Below are 20,343 nucleotides of genomic sequence, written 5' to 3'. Positions count from 1 at the left end.
CTTACTTCACTCTGTATGACTGATTCTAGGTTCATCCACATCACTACAAATGACCCAATTTTGTTCCTTTTTATGGCTTAGTAATATTCCATTGTATATATATATACCACATCTTCTTTATCCATTCATCTGTTGATGGACATTTAGGTTGTTTCCATGTCCTGACTATTGTAAATAGAGCTGCAGTGAACATTGGGGTACATGTATCTTTTTGAATTATGGTTTTCACAGGGTATATGCCCAGTAGTGGGATTGCTGGGTCATATGGTAGTTCTGTTTTTAGTTTTTTAAGGAAGGAACCTCCATACTGTTCTCCATAGTGGCTGTATCAATTTACATTCCCACAAACGGTGCCAGAGGGTTCCCTTTTCTCCACACCCTCTCCAGCATTTATTGTTTTCTTTTTAAATTTTTATTTATTTATTTATGGCTGCATTGGGTCTTTGTTGCTGCCTACAGGCTTTCTCTAGTTGGGTCGAGCAGGGGCTACTCTTGGTTGTGGTGCGGGGGCTTCTCATTGAGGTGGCTTCTCTTGTTGCAGAGCACGGGCTCTAGGCACACGGGCTTCAGTAGTTGTGGCACGTGGGCTCAGTAGTGTGGCTCGTGGGCTCTAGAACGCAGGCTCAGTAGTTGTGGCACATGGGCTTAGTTGCTCCGCGGCATGTGGGATCTTCCTGGACCAGGGGTTGAACCCACGTCCCTTGCATTGGCAGGTGGATTCTTAACCACTGCGCCACCAGGGAAGTGCCCTCTCCAGCATTTATTGTTTGTAGATATTTTGATGATGGCCATTCTGACCGGTGTGAGGTGATACCTCATTGTGGTTCTGTTTTTTTTTTTTAATTGGGGTATAGTTGTTTTACAATGTTGTGTTAGTTTTTATTGTACAGCGAAGTGGAGTTCCCTATGCTATACAGCAGGTTCTCATTAGTTATCTATATTATACATATTAGTGCAGCAGTCCCCAACCTTTCTGGCACCAGGGACCAATTTCCTGGAAGACAATTTTTCCACAGGGCAGGGGGGATGGTTCAGGCGGTAATGCGCACAATGGGGAGTGGCAGATGAAGGTTCGCTCGCTCACTGACTGCTCACCTCCTGCTGTGTGGCCCAGTTCCTAACAGGCTGCGGATCGGTACTGGTCCATGGCCCAGGGGTTGGGGACCCCTGTATTAGTGTATATATGTCAATCCCAATTTCCCAATTCACCACCCCCTTCCCCCCTTGCTGTCCATACATTTGTTCTCTACATCTGTGTCTCTATTTCTGCCTTGCTACTGGTTCATCTGTACCATTTTTCTAGATTCCACATATATGCATTAATATACAATATTTGTTTTTCTCTCTCTGACTTACTTCACTCTGTATGACAGTCTTTAGGTCTGTCCATGTCTCTACAAATGACCCAATTTCATTCCTTTTTATGGCTGAGTAATATTCCATCGTATGTATGTACCACATCTTTTTTATCCATTCATCTGTCGATGGACATTTAGGTTTCTTCCATGTCCTGGCTATTGTAAATAGAGCTGCAATGAACATTGGGTGCATGTGTCTTTTTGAATTATGGTTTTCTCAGGGTATATGCCCTGAGGGATTGCTGGGTCATATCGTAATTCTATGTTTAGTTTTTTAAGCAACCTCTATACTGTTCTCCATAGTGGCTGTATCAATTTACATTCCCACCTACAGTGCCAGAGGATTCCCTTTTCTCCACACCCACTCCAGCATTTATTGTTTGTAGACTTACTGATGATGTGAGGTGATACCTAATTGTAGTTTTGTTTTGCATTTCTCTAATAATTAGTGATGTTGAGCATCTTTTCATGGGCCTCTTGGCCATCTGTGTGTCTTCTTTGGAGAAATGTCTATTTAGGTCTTCCGCCCATCTTTTGATTGGGTTGTTTGATTTTTTGGTATTGAGCTGCATGAGCTGCTTGTATATTTTGGAGATTAATCCTTTGTCGTTTGATTCATTTGCAAATATTTTTGCCCATTCTGAGAGTTGTCTTTTCATCTTGTTTATGGTTTCCTTTGCTCTGCAAAAGCTTTTAAGTTTAATTAGGTCCCATTTATTTATTTTTGTTTTTATTTTCATTACTCTAGGTGGTGGGTCAAAAAGGATCTTGCTGCAATTTATGTCAAATAGTGGTCTATGTTTTCTTCTTTTTTTAAAATATTTATTTATTTATTTTTGGCTGTGTTGGGTCTTCACTGCTGTGCGTAGGCTTTCTCTAGTTGCGGTGAGCAGGGGCTACTCTTCGTTGCGGTGCTTGGGCTTCTCATTGCAGTGGCTTCTCTTGTTGTGGAGCACGGGCTTTAGGCGTGTGGGCTTCAGTAGTTGTGGCTTGTGGGCTCTAGAGCACAGGCTCTGTAGTTGTGGCACATGGGCTTAGTTGCTCCACAGCATGTGGGATCTTCCCGGACCAGGGCTCAAACCTGTGTCCCCTGCACTGGCAGGCAGATTCTTAACCACTGTGCCACCAAGGAAGTCCCCATGTTTTCTTCTAAGAGTTTTATAGTGTCTGGCCTTACATTTAAGTCTTTTAATCCATTTTGAGTTTATTTTTGTGTATGGTGTTAGGGAGCATTCTAATTTCATTCTTTTACATGTAGCTGTCCAGTTTTCCCAGCACCACTTATTGAAGAGATTGTCTTTTCTCCATTGTATATTTTCGCCTCCTTTGTCATATATTAGGTCACCATAGATGCTTGGGTTTATCTCTCAGCTTTTCTATCCCATTCCATTGATCTATATTTCTGTTTTTGTGCCAGTACCATACTCTCTTGATTACTGTAGCTTTGCAGTATAGTCTGAAGTCAGAGAGCCTGATTCCTCCAGCTCCGTTTTTCTTTCTCAAGATTGCTTTGGCTATTCAGGGTCTTCTGTGTTTCCATACAAATTGTAAAAATTTTTGTTCTAGTTCTGTCAAAAATGCCATTGGTAATTCGATAGAGATTGCATTGAATCTGTAGATTGCTTTGGGTAGTATAGTCATTTTCACAATGTTGATTCTTCCACTCCAAGAACATGATATATCTCTCCATCTGTTTGTGTCATCTTTGATTTTTTTCATCAGTGTCTTACAGTTTTCTGCATACAGGTCCTTTGCCTCATTAGGTAGGTTTATTCCTATGTATTTTATTCTTTTTGTTGCAATGGTAAATGGGATTGTTTCCTTAATTTCTCTTTCTGATTTTTTTGTTGTTAGTGTATAGGTATTCAAGAGATTTCTGTGTATTAATTTTGTATCCTGTGACTTTAGTAAATTCATTGATTAGCTGTAGTAGTTTTCTGGTGGCATCTTTAGGATTTTCTGTGTATAGTATCATGTCATCTGCAAACAGTGACAGTTTTACTTCTTCTTTTCCAATTTGGATTCCTTTTATTTCTTTTTCTTCTCTGATTGCCGTGGCTAGGAGTTCCAAAACTATGTTGAATAATAGTGGCGAGAGTGGACATCCTTGTCTTCTTCCTGATCTTAGAGGACTTGCTTTCAGTTTTTTTACCATTGAGAATAATGTTTGCTGTCGGTTTGTCATATATGGCCTTTATTATGTTGAGGTAGGTTCCCTCTATGCCCACTTTCTGGAGAGTTTTTATCATAAATGTGTATTGAATTTTGTTGAAAGCTTTTTCTGCATCTGTTGAGATTATCATATGGTTTTTCTCCTTCAATTTGTTAATATGGTGTATCACATTAATTGATTTGCATATATTGAAGAATCCTTACATCCCTGGGATAAATCCCACTTGATCATGGTGTATGATCCTTTTACTGTGTTGTTGGATTCTGTTTGCTAGTATTTTGTTGAGGATTTTTGCATCTATGTTCATCAGTGATATTGGTCTGTAATTTTCTTTTTTTGTAGTATCTTTGTCTGGTTTTGGTATCAAGGTGATGGTGACCTCGCAGAATGAGTTTGGGAGTTTTCCTGTCTGCAGTTTTTTGGAAGAGTTTGAGAGGGATAGGTGTTAGCTCTTCTCTAAATATTTAACAGACTTCTCCTGTGAGGCCATCTGGCCCTGGGCTTTTGTTTGTTGGAAGATTTTTAATCACAGTTTCAATTTCAGTGCTTTTGGTTGGTCTGTTCATATTTTCTATTTCTTCCTGGTTCAGTCTTGGAAGGTTGTACTTTTCTAAGAATTTGTCCATTTCTTCCAGGTTGTCCATTTTATTGGCATATAGTTGCTTCTAGTAGTCTCTTATGATCCTTTGTATTTCTGTGGTGTCCATTGTAACTTCTCCTTTTTCATTTCTAATTTTATTGATTTGAGTCTTCTCCCTTTTTTTCTTGATGATTCTGGCTAATGGTTTATCAACTTAGTTTATCTTCTCAAAGAATGAACTTTTAGTTTTATTGATCTTTGCTGTTGTTTTCTACATTTCTTTTTCATTTATTTCTGCTCTGATCTTTATGATTCCTTTCCTACTACTAACTGTGTGGGGTTTTTTTTTTGTTTTGGGGGTGGTTTCTTTTGGTTTGTTTTTTGTTCTTTCTCTAATTGCTTTAGGTGTCAGGTTAGGTTGAGATTTTTCTTGTTTCTTGAAGTAGGATTGAATTGCTATAGACTTCCCTCTTAGAACTGCTTTTGCTGCATCCCATAGGTTTTGCTGGTTGTGTTTTCGTTGTCATTTGTTTCTAGGTATTTTTTGATTTCCTCTTTGATTTCTTCAGTGATCTCTTGGTTACTTAGTAGCGTATTGTTTAGCCTGTATGTGTTTGTGTTTTTTCACTTTATCTTCCTGTAGTTGATATCTAATCTCATAGTGTTGTGGTTGGAAATGATGCTTGATATGATTTCAATTTTCTTAAATTTACCAAGGCTTGATTTGTGACCCAAGATGTGATCTATCCTAGAGAATGTTCCGTGTGCACTTGAGAAGAAAATGTATTCTGCTGCTTTTGGATGGAATGTCCTGAAGATATCAATTAAGTCCATCTAGTCTAATGTGTCATTTAAGGCTTGTGTTTCCTTATTAATTTTCTATCTATCTGGATGATCTGCCCATTGGTGTAAGTGGGGTGTTAAAAAATGATACTTTGAGATGCAAAATATTTTTTACTAACAAACTATATAAACATTTAAAATAATCATGTCCCCACTATTATTGTGTTACTGTTGATTTCCCCTTTTATGGCTGTTAGCATTTGCCTTATGTATTGATGTGCTCCTATGTTGGGTGCATAAATATCTACAATTGTTATGTTTTTTTCTTAATCATTATGTAGTGTCCAAGGCATAATACATTTTAACTGGAGAAAAACACAGGTTTAACTAGTAACTTCAATATAATAACTGCTGAATGACTAAACGTATATGGTAAGATTTCCAAAGCTCTAGAACATGCCCATTCTTTATGCTGTATTCCAGCGGTCCCCAACCTTTCTGGCCTGAGGGACTGGTTTCGTGGAAGACAATTTTTCCACAGACCCCGGGGGGGATGGTTTTGGGATGATTCAAGCACATTACATTTATTGTGCACTGTATTTCTATTATTATTACATTGTAATACATGAAATAATTATACAACTCACCATAGTGCAGAATCAGTGGGAGCCCTGAGCTTGTTTTCACTTGCCACTCACTGATAGGGTTTTGATATGAGTCTGCAAGCAATTGATTATGGTCTGTGTGCAGTCAAACCTCTCTGCTAATGATAATCTGTATTTGCAGCCACTCCCCAGCGCTAGTATCTCTGCCTCAGCTCTACCTCAGATCATCAGGCATTAGATTCTCATAAGGAGCGCACAACCTAGATCCCTCGCGTGCGCAGTTCACATTAGGGTTTGTGCTCCTATGAGAATCTAATGCTGCCGCATTAGATTCTGACAGGAGGCGGAGCTCAGGAGGTAATGTGAGCGATGGGGACTGCTGGAAATACAGATGAAGCTTCGCTCGCTCGCCCGCTCCTCACCTCCTGCTGTGTGGCCTGGTTCCCAACAGGCCATGGACCTGTACCGGTCCATGGCCTGGGGGTTGGGGACCCCTGCTCTGTTCAATAAAATTAAAGGGTTATCATATTTTATATGCTCAAGATGTGTTCTTGGGCAATAATGTACTTCCATCGATATAACAAATTAGTAAGTTGATAATTTATTTAAAATAGTAAATTGAACTAAGGAACTAATTTCTTTGGTCTGATGAATTTCTGAAGTCTAATAATTTCAGGTTTGTACTACAATCAATCAATCAATCAGCTGTAAAGTGTCATAAGCCCCACAATGAATTCAAATTAGAAAAACATCTAGGAAGATAATTTGGTATGCATTTATGGAATCCTCAGTGGCTTGCCCATGCCTGTTACATATAGCTAAACTAGGTAACATGATCTAGTGAGCAAGGCCCTACACCAGCAATGTGTAGGCTGTGGAGAATTTACAAATATGTGTGGATGCCAGTTGTTAAGGTACTAAGAGCTAGGCTACTGGAGCCAAACACAACACCTACCCAATATATTATCTTTTAAAACACTCTGGATATAACCCACTGACCCCATACCTCCTAATATTCTTTAGCCTAATGGGTTACTATTTTGAGACTCAGGCTTTACACAGGACAGGGATATAAGTAATCCCACAGGTGATCAAACTTTATCTTTCTTTACATAAACTGCTGCCAAGTCAACAAAAATCCCATTTTAAAAGATGCCGTTAATGAAAATTTTTACTAGGATTAATCACAAATTTATCTATTAAGATTTCTACATGACAGGCTCCTTAACCATGTCCTAAACAAACACTTGTAGAACAAAATATTTAGCTATCTTCAGTTTGTTATAATTGGTTCTGACTGAATCAAAACATATAAACATATCCCCTTCTTAAAATAGGTTGTGTAGCCCAGATTTGTAAATTTATCCTCATTTTAAAACTAGAAATGCACTATAGTTAGTATAATTAACACAATGGCTATCAGGAAGCTTGTCATTCATATATCAAGCAATATATTTTACATTCAGCAAACTTAATTTTATCAAATGTCCTTTAATTTCATAGACAACAATATGATACATATTGTATAAGAAGCACACAATAGTTTTGCAGTACAATTTCAAAGTGTATACAAATTGGAATACAGAGGTTAAACACTGGTGTGCTGACAGCATTTTTGAACTCTGGATAAACTGCATACAAAACTTACAATTCAAATATTAGCCAATCTGGAAACTTTACTTCCTATAATATAAAAATGATACTTTGAGATGCAAAATATTTTTTACTAACAAACTATATAAACATTTAAAATAATCATTAAAAACTCAACTTTAGAATTTATAAAGATTAGCTATAAAAATATATTGGCAGTCACATTTCTTATAAATGTACCATTCACTACATTACAAAATAGTCTCTAACATAAAATTGCCTTAGTAACTGTACTATTTTAGAATCTGATAAACCTTACATTAAACCAATTATAAAATCCTCTTGGAAAACTTTGGTATGCATCTTCAGAAGGTTTTTAAAATACTCTAACATCTCAAGGGCCTGTAAACATTCCATTCTATTAAAGCACAACAGAATAAGTAATGTATATTTAACTGCATACAGAATATAGAATCAAAAAACAATTTATTAAATATTTGTAGAAAAATCACCATTCCCAGAGTAACCAGAAAACAAACCATTTAAAAGTATCAAACTTTTAAACAATTCTCTTTCCATTCTGATAAAAAAATGTTACAAAATCACCACACTCCATTCATGTACCTTAGATGCCTTTTAGGACAAGGCCTCAAAAATAGTTAACCCAGTCTCAAAAATCCTCTCAAATCCAATAAACAAACTTTTAAAAACCCATTTAAGACCTGACGATAGAGCAAGTATACATAATCAGAACACAATTTATATATTTAGTTGTATATTAGCTTTTTTCTATTTGTAATTTAGAATTTATTGGCAGAAATAGCACACACACACACAATTGAAAAAGGTAAGTTTTAGGAAACAGTAAGAAATGCAAACCTATAGGGTAAATGATTTATTTTTAAAAATCTGATTTATCAAATTTCATCTTATCTGCCATTTTTGGAATATTGACAACTATTGTTATTTAGAAAATTTGAATTTGTGAAAGTTCATTTCTTGTTTCTTGAGTATGTTTAATTTTTACAGAGCTTCCAGTTGTGCCAGTAACCTCCTTGAGGTCTTTTTCCACTTTATCCTCTGTCACCAGATCTCTTGCGTAAGATATTTATCTTTGAGTTGCAAAAGCCTAAATAAAAAGCTTCATTTTTGACCTTTTAATTCATAAAACTCCACTAAAAAAGAAAAGAAATCCGTCTAATTTTTCAGCAAGTCCACAAAAATATTTTCTTTCTTAAGAATCAAACACTTTTATTAGAATAAAGATCCTTCAAAGTTTTCAACTCTTCTATTAGAGTTTTATTTTGATTTTCCAGGACTGCAACTCGATTTTCCAGACATTTCACATATTCTTTCTTCTTTCTGCGACATTCTCGAGCAGCTTCTCTAAATGTAAGCATTAAAAAAACCAATGTTAGAAAAAAGTTCACATTCCTTAAATGGTAAATGCACTTCAGTAATCTTCCCTGGTCATCATTTTTTTCATTAAAAAAAATTAAGGTATCATCTATATACAGTGAAACACAATGATCTTCAGTGCAGAATTCAATCAGCTTTGGCAAATGCATATACCTGTATAACCCACCCACCCATCAAGACATACATTTTTATTGCCCCAGAAAGTTCCCTCATGCCCGTTCATCTCCCCAAGCAACTACTGTTTTGATTTTTATCACCATAGATGATGAAATTTTTCCTATTCTAGAACTTCAGATACCAGAGTCATACAGAATGTACTCTTGTGTCTGATCTCCTTTCACTCAGTATATTTTTGAGGTTTATCCGTGTTACTGTGCAGTGGTTTGTTCCTTTATATTGTTGGGCATATTCCACTGTATGAATATCATTACAATTTGTTGATCCATTCTCTTGGGCTGTTTTCTAGTTTTAGCTGCTATGCATGTTCTTGTGCCAGTCTCTTTGTGAACATATGTCCCATTTCTCTTGGATAAATACCAAGAAATGAAATTTATGGGTCCTCTTATTAACTTTGGCACATAGATTCTCTAATTTTTATTTATTGAGTTTTAATTACAAACAGTACTTTCATTCTCAGTTTTGTACATGTCCTATTAGAATATTTCTATGGATTCACATTCAAGTTTTACATACATATAGAAGTAAAAAGTATTATTTTGAGTATTTTTTATACTATGGACTGTAGATATTATCTGCAACTGGCTTTTTTTACACATACTATTTTAATGATGTTTCTATTGATATACTGGTACACAGTTCTTTGCCATGTGGACATTTCACTGTTAATTAATTTTCACTTCCCTAACTACTAGTGTGATTGAGCATATTCTCAAAAATTTAACGGTCTTTTGGATCTGCTCTTACATAATTTGCCTATTCATACCCTTTTCCATTCATACTTTTTGCCCATTTTACAATTAGAAATTATTTGAAAGATGAACAACCTAAGAACTCTCAGCACATTATACATAGTAACCCTTTATCTGTTTCTACATTATTTTCTAATCTACCACTTGATTTCTGATATTTTTATTTCTTAATGCAATAAATGCTCTTTTTTTAAGTCTTTTTCTTGGCTTAGATTAAAATGTGATACACTATGTATTTCTCTCTAAATTTTATCTTAAAGATTTTATTGCTTAATTTTCACAGTTAAGTCTTTAATCCATCTGCAATTACTTCTGTATATGGTATAAAATAGGAGTCCAATTTAATTTTCTTCCAGATGTGGAGTTGTGTCAGTATCATTTCAAAAATATATTCAACATTTTTTCAGTTGGGTTGTACTTCTCTTATTAATTCAGAAGATCTTTATATTTTTTCAAACAAATCTGTTTGTTTTTGGTTAGATATGTTGCAAATATCTTCTATAGGTCTGAAGCTTATATTTTCACTCACTTTATCTTTTGATGAAAAGAAGTTACTCATTTTAATGAGGATTCATCAATTTTTCATGTTAATTTTTTTGTGTTTATGTGTGTTGTTTTAAGGAATCTTCCTTATAACTTGAAACCATGAGATTATACATTTTCACCTAAAAGTTTTTAAAATTTCACCTTTCACATATATGTTTTTAATCCATTTAGTATGATTTTTGTGTATGGTGTGAGGAAGAAATCCAATATTTTTTTTCACATATAAATAACTATCTTAGCACCATTTATTGGAGTCCCTCCTTCCCCCAATAATCTGCCCTACCAGGGTTTCATGTATTCACAGATCTGTTTCTGAGCTCCCTACTCTATTTCACTGGTGATTTTGTTTATCTCAATGCCAATATCACGTGATTTGAATTACCACAGCTTTAAACAAAACTTGATATCTCCTCACCTTATTCTTGTCTGGAATATTTTGGCTGCTCTTGGCCCTTTACTCTTCTACAAATTTTAGTATCAACTTGTCAAGTTCTTCAAACAACCTGTTTGGGTTTTGATTGGAACTGCATTGAATCTATGGATCAATTGGGGGGAAAAATAGTCATCTTTATAATACTGAGTTTCCATATCTATGGACATAGTATATTTCTCCATTTATTTAGATCTTCCTTAATGTCTTTCAAAAACATTTTACAATGTTTTCCGTAAATGTCCTGGACAGCTTTTGTTAGATTTATTCTCACATATTTTATTTATTGGTAATATAAATGATATCTTTTTAATAATTATTTACCAAACTCTTTATTGATTATGTGAAGAAATACAGTTGATTTTTGAAAACTGATTTTATATCTAGTAACCTTATAAACTCATTACTTACAATAATTTTTCTCTAAGTCCATTTGGTTTGTTTTTTTTTAAATCAAGCAATCATATAAAAGATAGTAATAGTTTCTATTGTTTTCATTTAAATCCTTGTAATTTCCCCCCCCCCTTTTCCTGTTTTACTAAACTGGCAAGGGCTTCTGGTACAAATGTTGAAAAGAACTGGTTCTTTTTCAATTTCAAATAGTTTGCAGATGATTTTCCTGTATATTCTAAGCAGATGAATATATCCTTGCTAATAATAATAGTTTTATTTTTCCTCTCCAATTTTTATCATTTTTATAGTCTCTTGAGCTTTGATGATTTATGACATCCTTTTTTTAAATACAAAAGACATATTTCTTTCCCTCTCTCCATTAGATTACTGAAGACTTCACAAAACTCATTCTGTCATCTGCTCTTTCTGCTGACTCTTGCTCCTGAAAGGCAGTGTGGTATTCCCTAAGACTTTGGACCCTAAAATTTGGACCCATGAATTTAAACCCTACCTCTATCAGTTACTGAGCAGTGTAACCTTGGTCAAGTAACTTAACTTCTCTAGGCCTCAGTTTCTTCATCTCAAAAAAATGGAAATAATTTTTTGTGACAGTTGCCTAAGGGGTTGGCACATATAACGGAGGCCTAATTCCTTGGGTAGTCTGATTTTTCAACTTATATTTGTTAGAACTCAATGTATGGGAATAAATTAGAGCCTGTGTTGAGGTTGCTTTCTCCAATTGGGGGCACTAGCTGTCTCCAGTTGGGGGCACTAATTTTTTAAATTACAGTTCTCAGCTTATGGATGTAGTACTTCTTGGGTCTTGACCTCATGAAAAATAATCTGTGATCCAGTTCTCCAGCCTGCAGAGGCCCCAGGCTCTGTCCCTAGTCCCCTCTGCATACCAAAGCTATACCAATTACAAAGATCTGAATTTATCCCTAGGATATACAGGGGCTGCTTCAGTGCTTATTTAACATCATGGTCCTGGGCTTCTGGTTCGCGCATCTAACCTCAATAGATTTATCTTACTTTCTGCATGCTCATCCAGTCATTTAAGAGGATGGTTTCTATATTTCATCAAGCTTTTATTATGTAGCTGAGGTTACACTGTCAGAAAGAGAAGTCACACTCTAGTAATTTTTAACAAGTCTTTTGGGTTTCCTAGGTACACAGTCATATCATCAGCAACGAGATACAATTCTTTTCTAATATTTACATAACTTACTTCATTTACTTGTATTTGTTGGAACCTCCAAAACAACAGATGGTCCCTGCCTTGTTACCAAGTCATTTACAGTTATGCTTCCTCTTGTTTTTAGTAAAGAAACATTTTATCTTGAAGTAATTAAATGTATCCATCTGGTCCTTTTATGGTAATTTTAATTGCTCTAGAAAATTATCCTTTATTCTAATTTTCTAACTTATTGGAGAGGACCTGAAAATAGAACCTTATTATAATTTTAAAAATTTGTTGTATCTGTGGCTATTTACCCTTTTTTGTTTCTAATATAGTTTATTGGTGTCTTTTCTTTTCCCTTGAACACACTGCAGAAGGCTACCCATCATATTCTTTTTCTCAAAGAACTAGTGATTTTTAATGCCTGATGTATATGTAGTGCATATAACAATGTTTAAAATAGATTTAAAACAAACAGAAATGTTTCTGGGGGTTAAATGACTACTATATTTCATGATCAAAATTCATTTTTAAGAGCAATTCTGTATCCAGAAGTATATTAGGTATTATGCAGAATCCTACTAATTCTTGCCTATTCTTACTCTAGTCAACAGCAAGCAGCAAATTATTATTTTCACTTAACTTTGTCATCTGAATAAGAACAAAATATACTGTCTGAAAAGTTTTGCTTAACAGTGCTATTCAAAGGATACAATAAAAATGGAAGAACTCTAGGTCATATATTAAATAAAGAAACTATGCAAAGGGACTCACTGATCCACTGGAAATGTACTAGACATAATCTAACACTCAGTTAAAATAATGTTGATATAATCCCCTCTCCTTATTTCTAATATACAATCTCAGTTAATATCTGGTTATATTTTGAGATTTATAAAAACATTACCCATTCTGATAGTATAATTTTACTACCTACCTATTTTTCATCAACCTTATTTCTCTTTTCAGTTGGGGGTCATCTGTCTTAGTTGTCTGAGATGTAAGGGTTACGGGAGATGTCATCACCACGGTTTGTGGTAGTGAAGTAGCTGAAGGCGTGGTACGGATCTGATACGTCTGCATATCTCCTGATGCAGCTGTGTGGTCAAAAGAATGAGTTAATTTGTAAGTGTCTTTGAAAGTACTTTGCGATGCTTTCCATAGATACTTAAGCAAACTTACTTTGTACAACCACCTGGTTGCTGGGCACAAGTATTTGCTGTCCATCAGAGGTCTGTGCATACTGGAGAATTGTTGTACCTTGTTGAGTACTGCCTGAATTTGTCATGGTTAATGTCTGAAGCCCCTGTACTCCATCTGTGCCTGGACTGGCCAGCTGTAAGGCTCCATTTGGGGCAATGGCAACTTTAACCAAAGAGAGAACATAGCTAATATAAGGCTGTACAACACACTAATGACAAAGGATTGGCAAACAAAAATTTGCTATTTATTAAAACAGGTTTAAATGCAATTCCACTTGATAACTGTTGACTACTTTGGGTGAGCTATATGTAAAACAAGTAAAACGGCATTTCTTCAGAAAATTTTGTATTTCAGATGCACTAATCTTAAATTTAGTCTCAAATTGTACAATAACTGATTGGTCAAAACCCATTTTGGGCTCTATAGAGCATTCCATGCTAATTGTTAATGTTGTCACAGCAGTTTTGGGCCATTAGAAGAGGGTACCACCAATGACTAACTTTTAAAGGAAAAATAAGTAGAAGGAAATATTAACATACTTTGTAATTTTTATTTAAAAGCATTAAAAAGATTGTATTTTAAAATACTTTTGAATAGATAAGTGTGCCTATGGAAGAAAATTCAAAAAGCATAAAAGGTTACATAATGAAAAAGTAAATCTTCATACTCTTTTCTTAGCTCCACTCTCTAGTGGTGACCACTGTTTCTGATTACCCTTATCCTTTCCCTACTACCACACAACAAATATTCCCATATACTTTAATTTATAAAATGACTTTAGAAGTAAAGACATTAAAATTTTTTAGATTCAGAGATTTGTTTTAAACTTATACTAGGAATTACTTTCAGTCTCCTTCCCTGCAACACACATTACATACATATATAAATATATTTATATAAATATATAAATAAAAAGTCCCATTATCCCTATTTATTCCACTGTCCACTCCCCACCCCCCTCCTGAGGTAAACATTATTTTGGTGCACAACCTTCCTAATCTTTTCCTATGCTCACACAGATTGATATATAAATATCAAATAGGTTTATTGACACACATTATAGATACACATCTTTTGATGTTAAATATATATGTTAATACAGAATGTTTTCGTTTTTGCAACATATCTTCCTGTACTTGCTTAACATGTGTATTTACCTGGTTGAATTTACTTCTTTTAAGAACTCAACTGTACTGTTCAATACAGTAGCCATGAGCCACGCATGGCTATTTAAATTAACTAAAATTAAAATAAAAAATTCAGTTCCTCAGTCTCACCAGCCACATGTCACGTGCTCAGTATTCACACATAGTTTAGCAGCTGCTGTACTGGACAATGCAAATACAGAACATTTGCATCATCAAGTTCTACTGGATCATGCTGCCCTAAATATGACTTGTACTACACTTACTTCAGTTGTAACGTATGAAATATTAGCCCAAGTTTCTATGTAGTTTTCATAATTCTAATTTTTAATGGGTTTAGAATAAACCATTTAATATATCATAACTTTTAAAAAAATTTTATTGATTGATTGATTGATTGATTGCTGTGTTGGGTCTTCGTTTCTGTGCGAGGGCTTTCTCCAGTTGCGGCAAGCGGGGGCCACTCTTCATCGTGGCGCACGGGCCTCTCACTATCGCGGCCTCTCTTGTTGCAGAGCACAGGCTCCAGACGCGCAGGCTCAGTAGTTGTGGCTCACGGGCCTAGTTGCTCCGCGGCATGTGGGATCTTCCCAGACCAGGGCTCGAACCCGTGTCCCCTGCATTGGCAGGCAGATTCTCAACCACTGCACCACCAGGGAAGCCCTATCATAACTTTTAACTTGCTAATATGCTGCCTTAAAAAATTTTTTTGGAAACAGCAATACATGTATATGATTAAAAAAAAAAATTCAGTTTTGTTGAAAATGAAAAGTGAACCTCCCAATTGCCTCTGATCTCTGCTCCTAAATTTCCTTCCTTGCAACCGCTATTCCCAGTTTCTTATGTGTCCTCACAGAAATATTCTATATATATTCTTAAAATCATATATTCATAACACATTTTAATGAAAGCCTACGTGCGCCAGGCCCTGTATGCCAAGGTTATAGTTGTGAACTTACATTCCTTGAGGACAGATCATAAATAAGCTAATCTATAATTATATACATTCTATAATTAAGCTACTATATTTTATAGCATTTATATGTAATTATAAAAAGTGAGGATGTAAGGCATGTGAGGATCTGGGTGAAGAACGCGCAGGTAGTAGGGATGACACCTCCAAAGATCCTGAGGCAGAAACAAGCTTCATGCGTTATAAGGAACAGCAAGAAAGTCTGTGTGGCCAGAATGGCATCAAGTGGCAGGAGATGAGATCAGAGTGGCAGGCAAAGCCAGATCCTGAATGTAATGCCTTGTGGGACCTATTCTAAAGTCACTGGAAGATTCTGAGCAAAAATGGTGTGATCTAATTGACATTTTAAATAAATTGCTTTGGCTGAGATATGGAAAAGTATTAGAGCAAGAATGGAAGCAAGATGACCAATCGGATACTGCAGTAATTCAGATGAGAGTGTAGACTGAGGTGGTGGAGAGGATGACTGGAGATGGTGAGAGGTGGTCAGATGGGACACCAATAAAACTTGAAGAACAGGGGTTAGGAGAGGAGGGAGAGATTATCTACAAACGGACACAGCACAAGTGAATTTCTTGGGGTGATGGAGTGTCTTGATTGTGGTGGTGCTTAGACAGCTCCATGCATTTGTCAAAACTCACAGACTTATACTCTGAAGTAAGTATATCATTTACAAGCCGTGTATCACTTACAAGCTGTGTGACTTCAGGGATATTATCTGACTCTCTAAGCCTCGGTTCCCTCATAAATTGATAACTACCCACCTCACAAAGTTGTTGAAAAAGAACTTTGCATTATTTCTGGCTCAAAATGTTATCCTTTAATAATCATCACTATTAAAGTATGACAGTTTACACACCACTTCTTCAAACAGAAAGGTTAGTTTTTGTGTGTCTATCGGGTGGGAAATTTATTCCTATACGTACTGTACTGTCCGGTGCTAGTCTGATAGATGGGAGTTGGAACAGACATAGAAGTGACAGCAGAAACTCCAGGATTTTCTCCGTCTCCTTTTCTGCCCCGTGTATCTTCAGAAGATAGGTCTTTCAAAATTTTTCTGTGAAAAACAGAACTCTATTATTAATGTTGGTGATGAGGACAGCTTTACAAAGAAATTACTAAACCTTTTTAATCTCAGGTTAAAAATACAGTAATCTGGTAGACACCTAAACTCTTGTGTCAAGGAATCCTTTGTTTAGCACGTACTGTGTTTTAGCACAAACTAGACTTTGTTTATTAGCAGGCTGGTTATATTTTAGTTTATGAAGACCTGAAAAGAGACACTGAGCAAATACCCATACAGAGTGCCTTTCAATATCCAAGGCCCTTGCAGAGGTATAAAACGTCTCCTTCCCCTACAGGAGAGATGGCTCCATTGTGAGGTATTTCATTAATTAACAAAGCACTATTCATTTTCTAAATAGTGTCAGTGACCTTTATTTAAAAAGATTAAATTTTGGACTTCCCTGGCGGTCCAGTGGTTCCAGTGGAAGAATCCGCGCTTGCACTACACAGGGCACAGTTCGATCCCTGGTTGGGGAACTAAGATCCTGCATGCCACGTGGCATGGCCAAAATATAAAAATTAAAATTAAAAAAAATACTCCTATAAAGACTGGTGGTTGTCAAGGGGGAGTGAGGTGGGAGAGGGATGGATTGGGAGTTTGGGGTTAGCAGATGCAAACTGGTATATATGGAATGGATAAACAACAAGGTCCTACTGTATAGCACAGGGAACTATATTCAATATCCTGTGATAGACCATAATGGAAAAGAATATGAAAAAGAAGATATATGTATGTATAACTGGGGGGAAAAAAAAGCCCATTTTCCTAACTTTGATGGAAAGTACAAAAAAAATACTATTATAAAAATGCAGAGTATCAGTGATAAATAAAATTGCTTATTTTAACAAGAAGTACATTTGATTCCACAGGCATCCCTCAGACTTGGTTAAAAAAAAAAAGGGACTCATGGCAAGAATAAGGGGATGGAAAAAGATGCCTTGCTGAAAAGAAAGGTCTTCCAAAACACAGCTGGGGATGGAGGGAGCATTATTTGTTTCTGGGGAAAAAAAGAAAAGGAAAAAGAAATGTTTACTCAAGAATTCTGTGTTTATTGTAGAAAAATCAGAAAACCTGAACTACTTGTGTGAAAACAATAACAAAAAAGAATCACAAAGGAAAAAAAAAAACCCTCAGCATTAAAAGGGATCTTTCATGTTATCTGTGCTAACCCTCCAGCCCGTGGAGGAATTCTCTAACATTGCTAACAGCCTCTACTTCCAGGAATAATTCATCTACAACTTCCAAAAAGCAAACTGAATTTCAATTTTTGGATGGTTAGAGCTCATCCTTATTTAGACTCACAGCTAATTCCACCCAATGAAGCTAGAGTAAGCTTTACCCTAATTGGGTCGGCCAAAAAGTTCATTTGGGTTTTTCCATAACATCTCACAGGAAAGCCCGAATGAACTTTTTGGCCAACCCAATATATCCATGCCCTACTTTGCAATATTTGACAACTGCTACAGGTCTTCTTTATTGGAGGCCAAATAATTTTAGATCCTTCAGCTGTTCTCTTACCACACATTGAAGATCCTTCTCCAGCTTGGTCTCTTTACTCTGGACAGTCTTCCCACCAAGAGCTGCAAGTGTAGACTGTACTAACAGAAGTCCCACACAGAGAGCAAGAGAGGTGGCAGTCCTATAGGACTCTGTGTTACCCATCTGTAGAATTGTCACAGTGGTTTGTAAACCTGCTTATGTACCAGAATCAGCTGGAGAGGTTTACTGAATTCAGATTCCCAACTGGTACCCCTAATGATTGAGTGGACAGAGCTCCAGAATCCATTTAACAAGCTGCCTGCATGGTCTTAAGCAGCCGCCTCGCATGAGACTGTGGAATGCTGTGGCCACTTCTTTTTCAATTTTAAGTTATGAAACTTTTTTTTTTTAAAGGAATTCCTTTATTTATCTATCTATCTATCTATCTATCTATTTATTTATTTATGGCTGTGTTGGGTCTTCGTTTCTGTGCAAGGGCTTTCTCTAGTTGCGGCAAGCGGGGGCCACTCTTCATCGCGGTGCACGGGCCTCTCACTATCGCGGCCTCTCTTGTTGCGGAGCACAAGCTCCAGATGCGCAGGCTCAGTAATTGTGGCTCATGGGCCTAGTTGCTCCACGGCATGTGGGATCTTACCAGACCAGGGCACGAACCCGTGTCCCCTGCATTGGCAGGCAGATTCTCAACCACTGCGCCACCAGGGAAGCCCAAGTTATGAAACATTTTGAGCATAAAGAGAAGTACAGAAAATAAAATACCCACGTACCATGTACCAAGAATCATTAGATGCTATTTTGCCATATTTGCTTTAGATATCTCATTTTTAATAGGAATTAACTTACAGATACACCAAAATGTCACTACCAATTCCTTTCCCTGCTCTTCTCCCCCCTCAAAGAGTACCATTATCTAAATTGTTGCTTACCATTCCCATATATATTACTTTATTTTTACTATATTTTGAGATATTATTTGCCACTGTTCTGCATTCTTCCTCATCCTCCTGCCTCATTCTTGGAGAACCTTAGTGTTTTGGACTTCTCTATCTATATTCTTTCTAATGAGCTCATCTGTCCCATAGGCTTGAATACCTTGTGTATACTGATGACCCCTCAAATGATATTTCCTCAACTTCTCTCCTTAACTCGAAACTGCTATATCCAATTGTGTATTGAATACTTCCACTCAATAGGCACCTCAAACTTAATACATCCAAATCTAATGTCAGGTATCCTTCCACCGCGTGCAGTCTTACCCACGTCAGTAAATATCGACTCTGTTTTTCAAAAATTTTGGAGTCATTCTCTCTTTCTCACAACCTTTATCCAATTCATAAACAAATCCCATTGTCTCTATCTTGAAAATATATCCAGAATCTTACCCACCCTCATCACCTCCACTGCTGCACCCCAGTCCATGCCACCACCTCTTGACTGAACAGTAGCCTCTAACAGGTCCTCCTTTAGTCTGCCCTTCCCTTACTACAGTCCATTCTCCACACCAGTCATCAACAACCAGTCATCTTTTTAAAATGTCAGTCAGATCAAGTCACTCATCTGTAGTGGCTCCCTATCAGAATAAATGACACAGTCTACAAGGCCATAACTTGTCCCTGTGACCTCTCCAACCTCATCTCTGACCACTCTCCCCTTTATATTCACCATTCCCCCCATCTTGCTACCGGATTATCAATTTTACTAATTCTTTTTCCCCCAAAGAACCACCTTTCAGTTATATTATCTCTATTAGTTTTCTCTTTTCAAGTTCATTGACTTCTGCTCTATTTTCCCCCCGGGCCATGCCATGCATCTTGCAGGACCTTAGTTCCCCAACCAGGGATCAAACCCGGGCCCCTGGCAATGGAAGTGAGGAGTCCTAACCACTGGACCACCAGGGAATTCCCTGATTTCTGCTCTTAATCTCTATTATTTCATTTCTCCTGCTTGCTTTGAGCTTATTTTGTTTTTCCCCTAGTTTCTTCAAGTGGAAACTTGTTGAGACTTTCCTTCTTTTATAAGTTTTTATTTAATAAGGTAAATTTTCCTCTAATTATTTCCCACTGGTTACAGCTCCAGATTTTGATATTTTCATTTTTCATTAAGTTCACAGTGCTTTCTAATTTCCCTTAAGATTTTCTGTTTGGTCCATGGATTATTTCTAAGTGTGTTAATTTCCATATGTTTGGAGATTTTCCTGTTATCTTTCTTTTACTGGCTTCTAGTCTAATTCAAATATGAGAACTTTGCATAATTTCAATTCTTCTAAATTTGTTAAGGTTTGTTATGATCCAGGATGTGGTGTTTCTTGGTGAATGTTCTTTGTGCACGTGGGTAAAGTGTTCTGAAAATGTCAATTAGATCCGACTGGTTGATTGTATTGTTCAGTTCTATAATCTTGCTGAATTTCTGGCTACAAGTTCTGTCGGATACTGAGGTAGGTGTACTCAAATTTTCAGCTATAACTGTGGAT

General features: G+C 36.4%; 1 protein-coding gene across 4 annotated transcripts in view; it reads right to left on the bottom strand.

The window, feature by feature from the left end:
* Positions 1–6,933: 6,933 nt before the first annotated feature.
* The window catches only part of ATF1 (activating transcription factor 1), a 61,538-nt gene continuing 48,128 nt past the window's right edge, over positions 6,934–20,343 (bottom strand). For 2 of the 4 annotated variants that reach the window (XM_036866916.1, XM_036866917.1), the window contains exons 5-8: positions 16,237–16,367; positions 13,172–13,354; positions 12,927–13,086; positions 6,971–8,478 (exon numbers count right to left, since the gene is read on the bottom strand). In XM_036866916.1, the coding sequence (XP_036722811.1) occupies positions 8,334–8,478; positions 12,927–13,086; positions 13,172–13,354; positions 16,237–16,367 (619 nt within the window). In that variant the 3' untranslated portion in view covers positions 6,971–8,333. Of the gene's footprint in view, positions 8,479–10,401; positions 10,522–12,926; positions 13,087–13,171; positions 13,355–16,236; positions 16,368–20,343 lie in introns of all 4 variants that reach the window. The other 2 variants (XR_005021572.1, XM_036866918.1) reach the window with 2 other exon arrangements.

Source organism: Balaenoptera musculus, chromosome 10, assembly GCF_009873245.2.
Source record: "Balaenoptera musculus isolate JJ_BM4_2016_0621 chromosome 10, mBalMus1.pri.v3, whole genome shotgun sequence".
Classification (NCBI taxonomy): Eukaryota; Metazoa; Chordata; class Mammalia; order Artiodactyla; family Balaenopteridae; genus Balaenoptera; species Balaenoptera musculus.
Note: the sequence above shows the minus strand (reverse complement) of the source record. Positions and strands in the feature narration are given on the sequence as shown.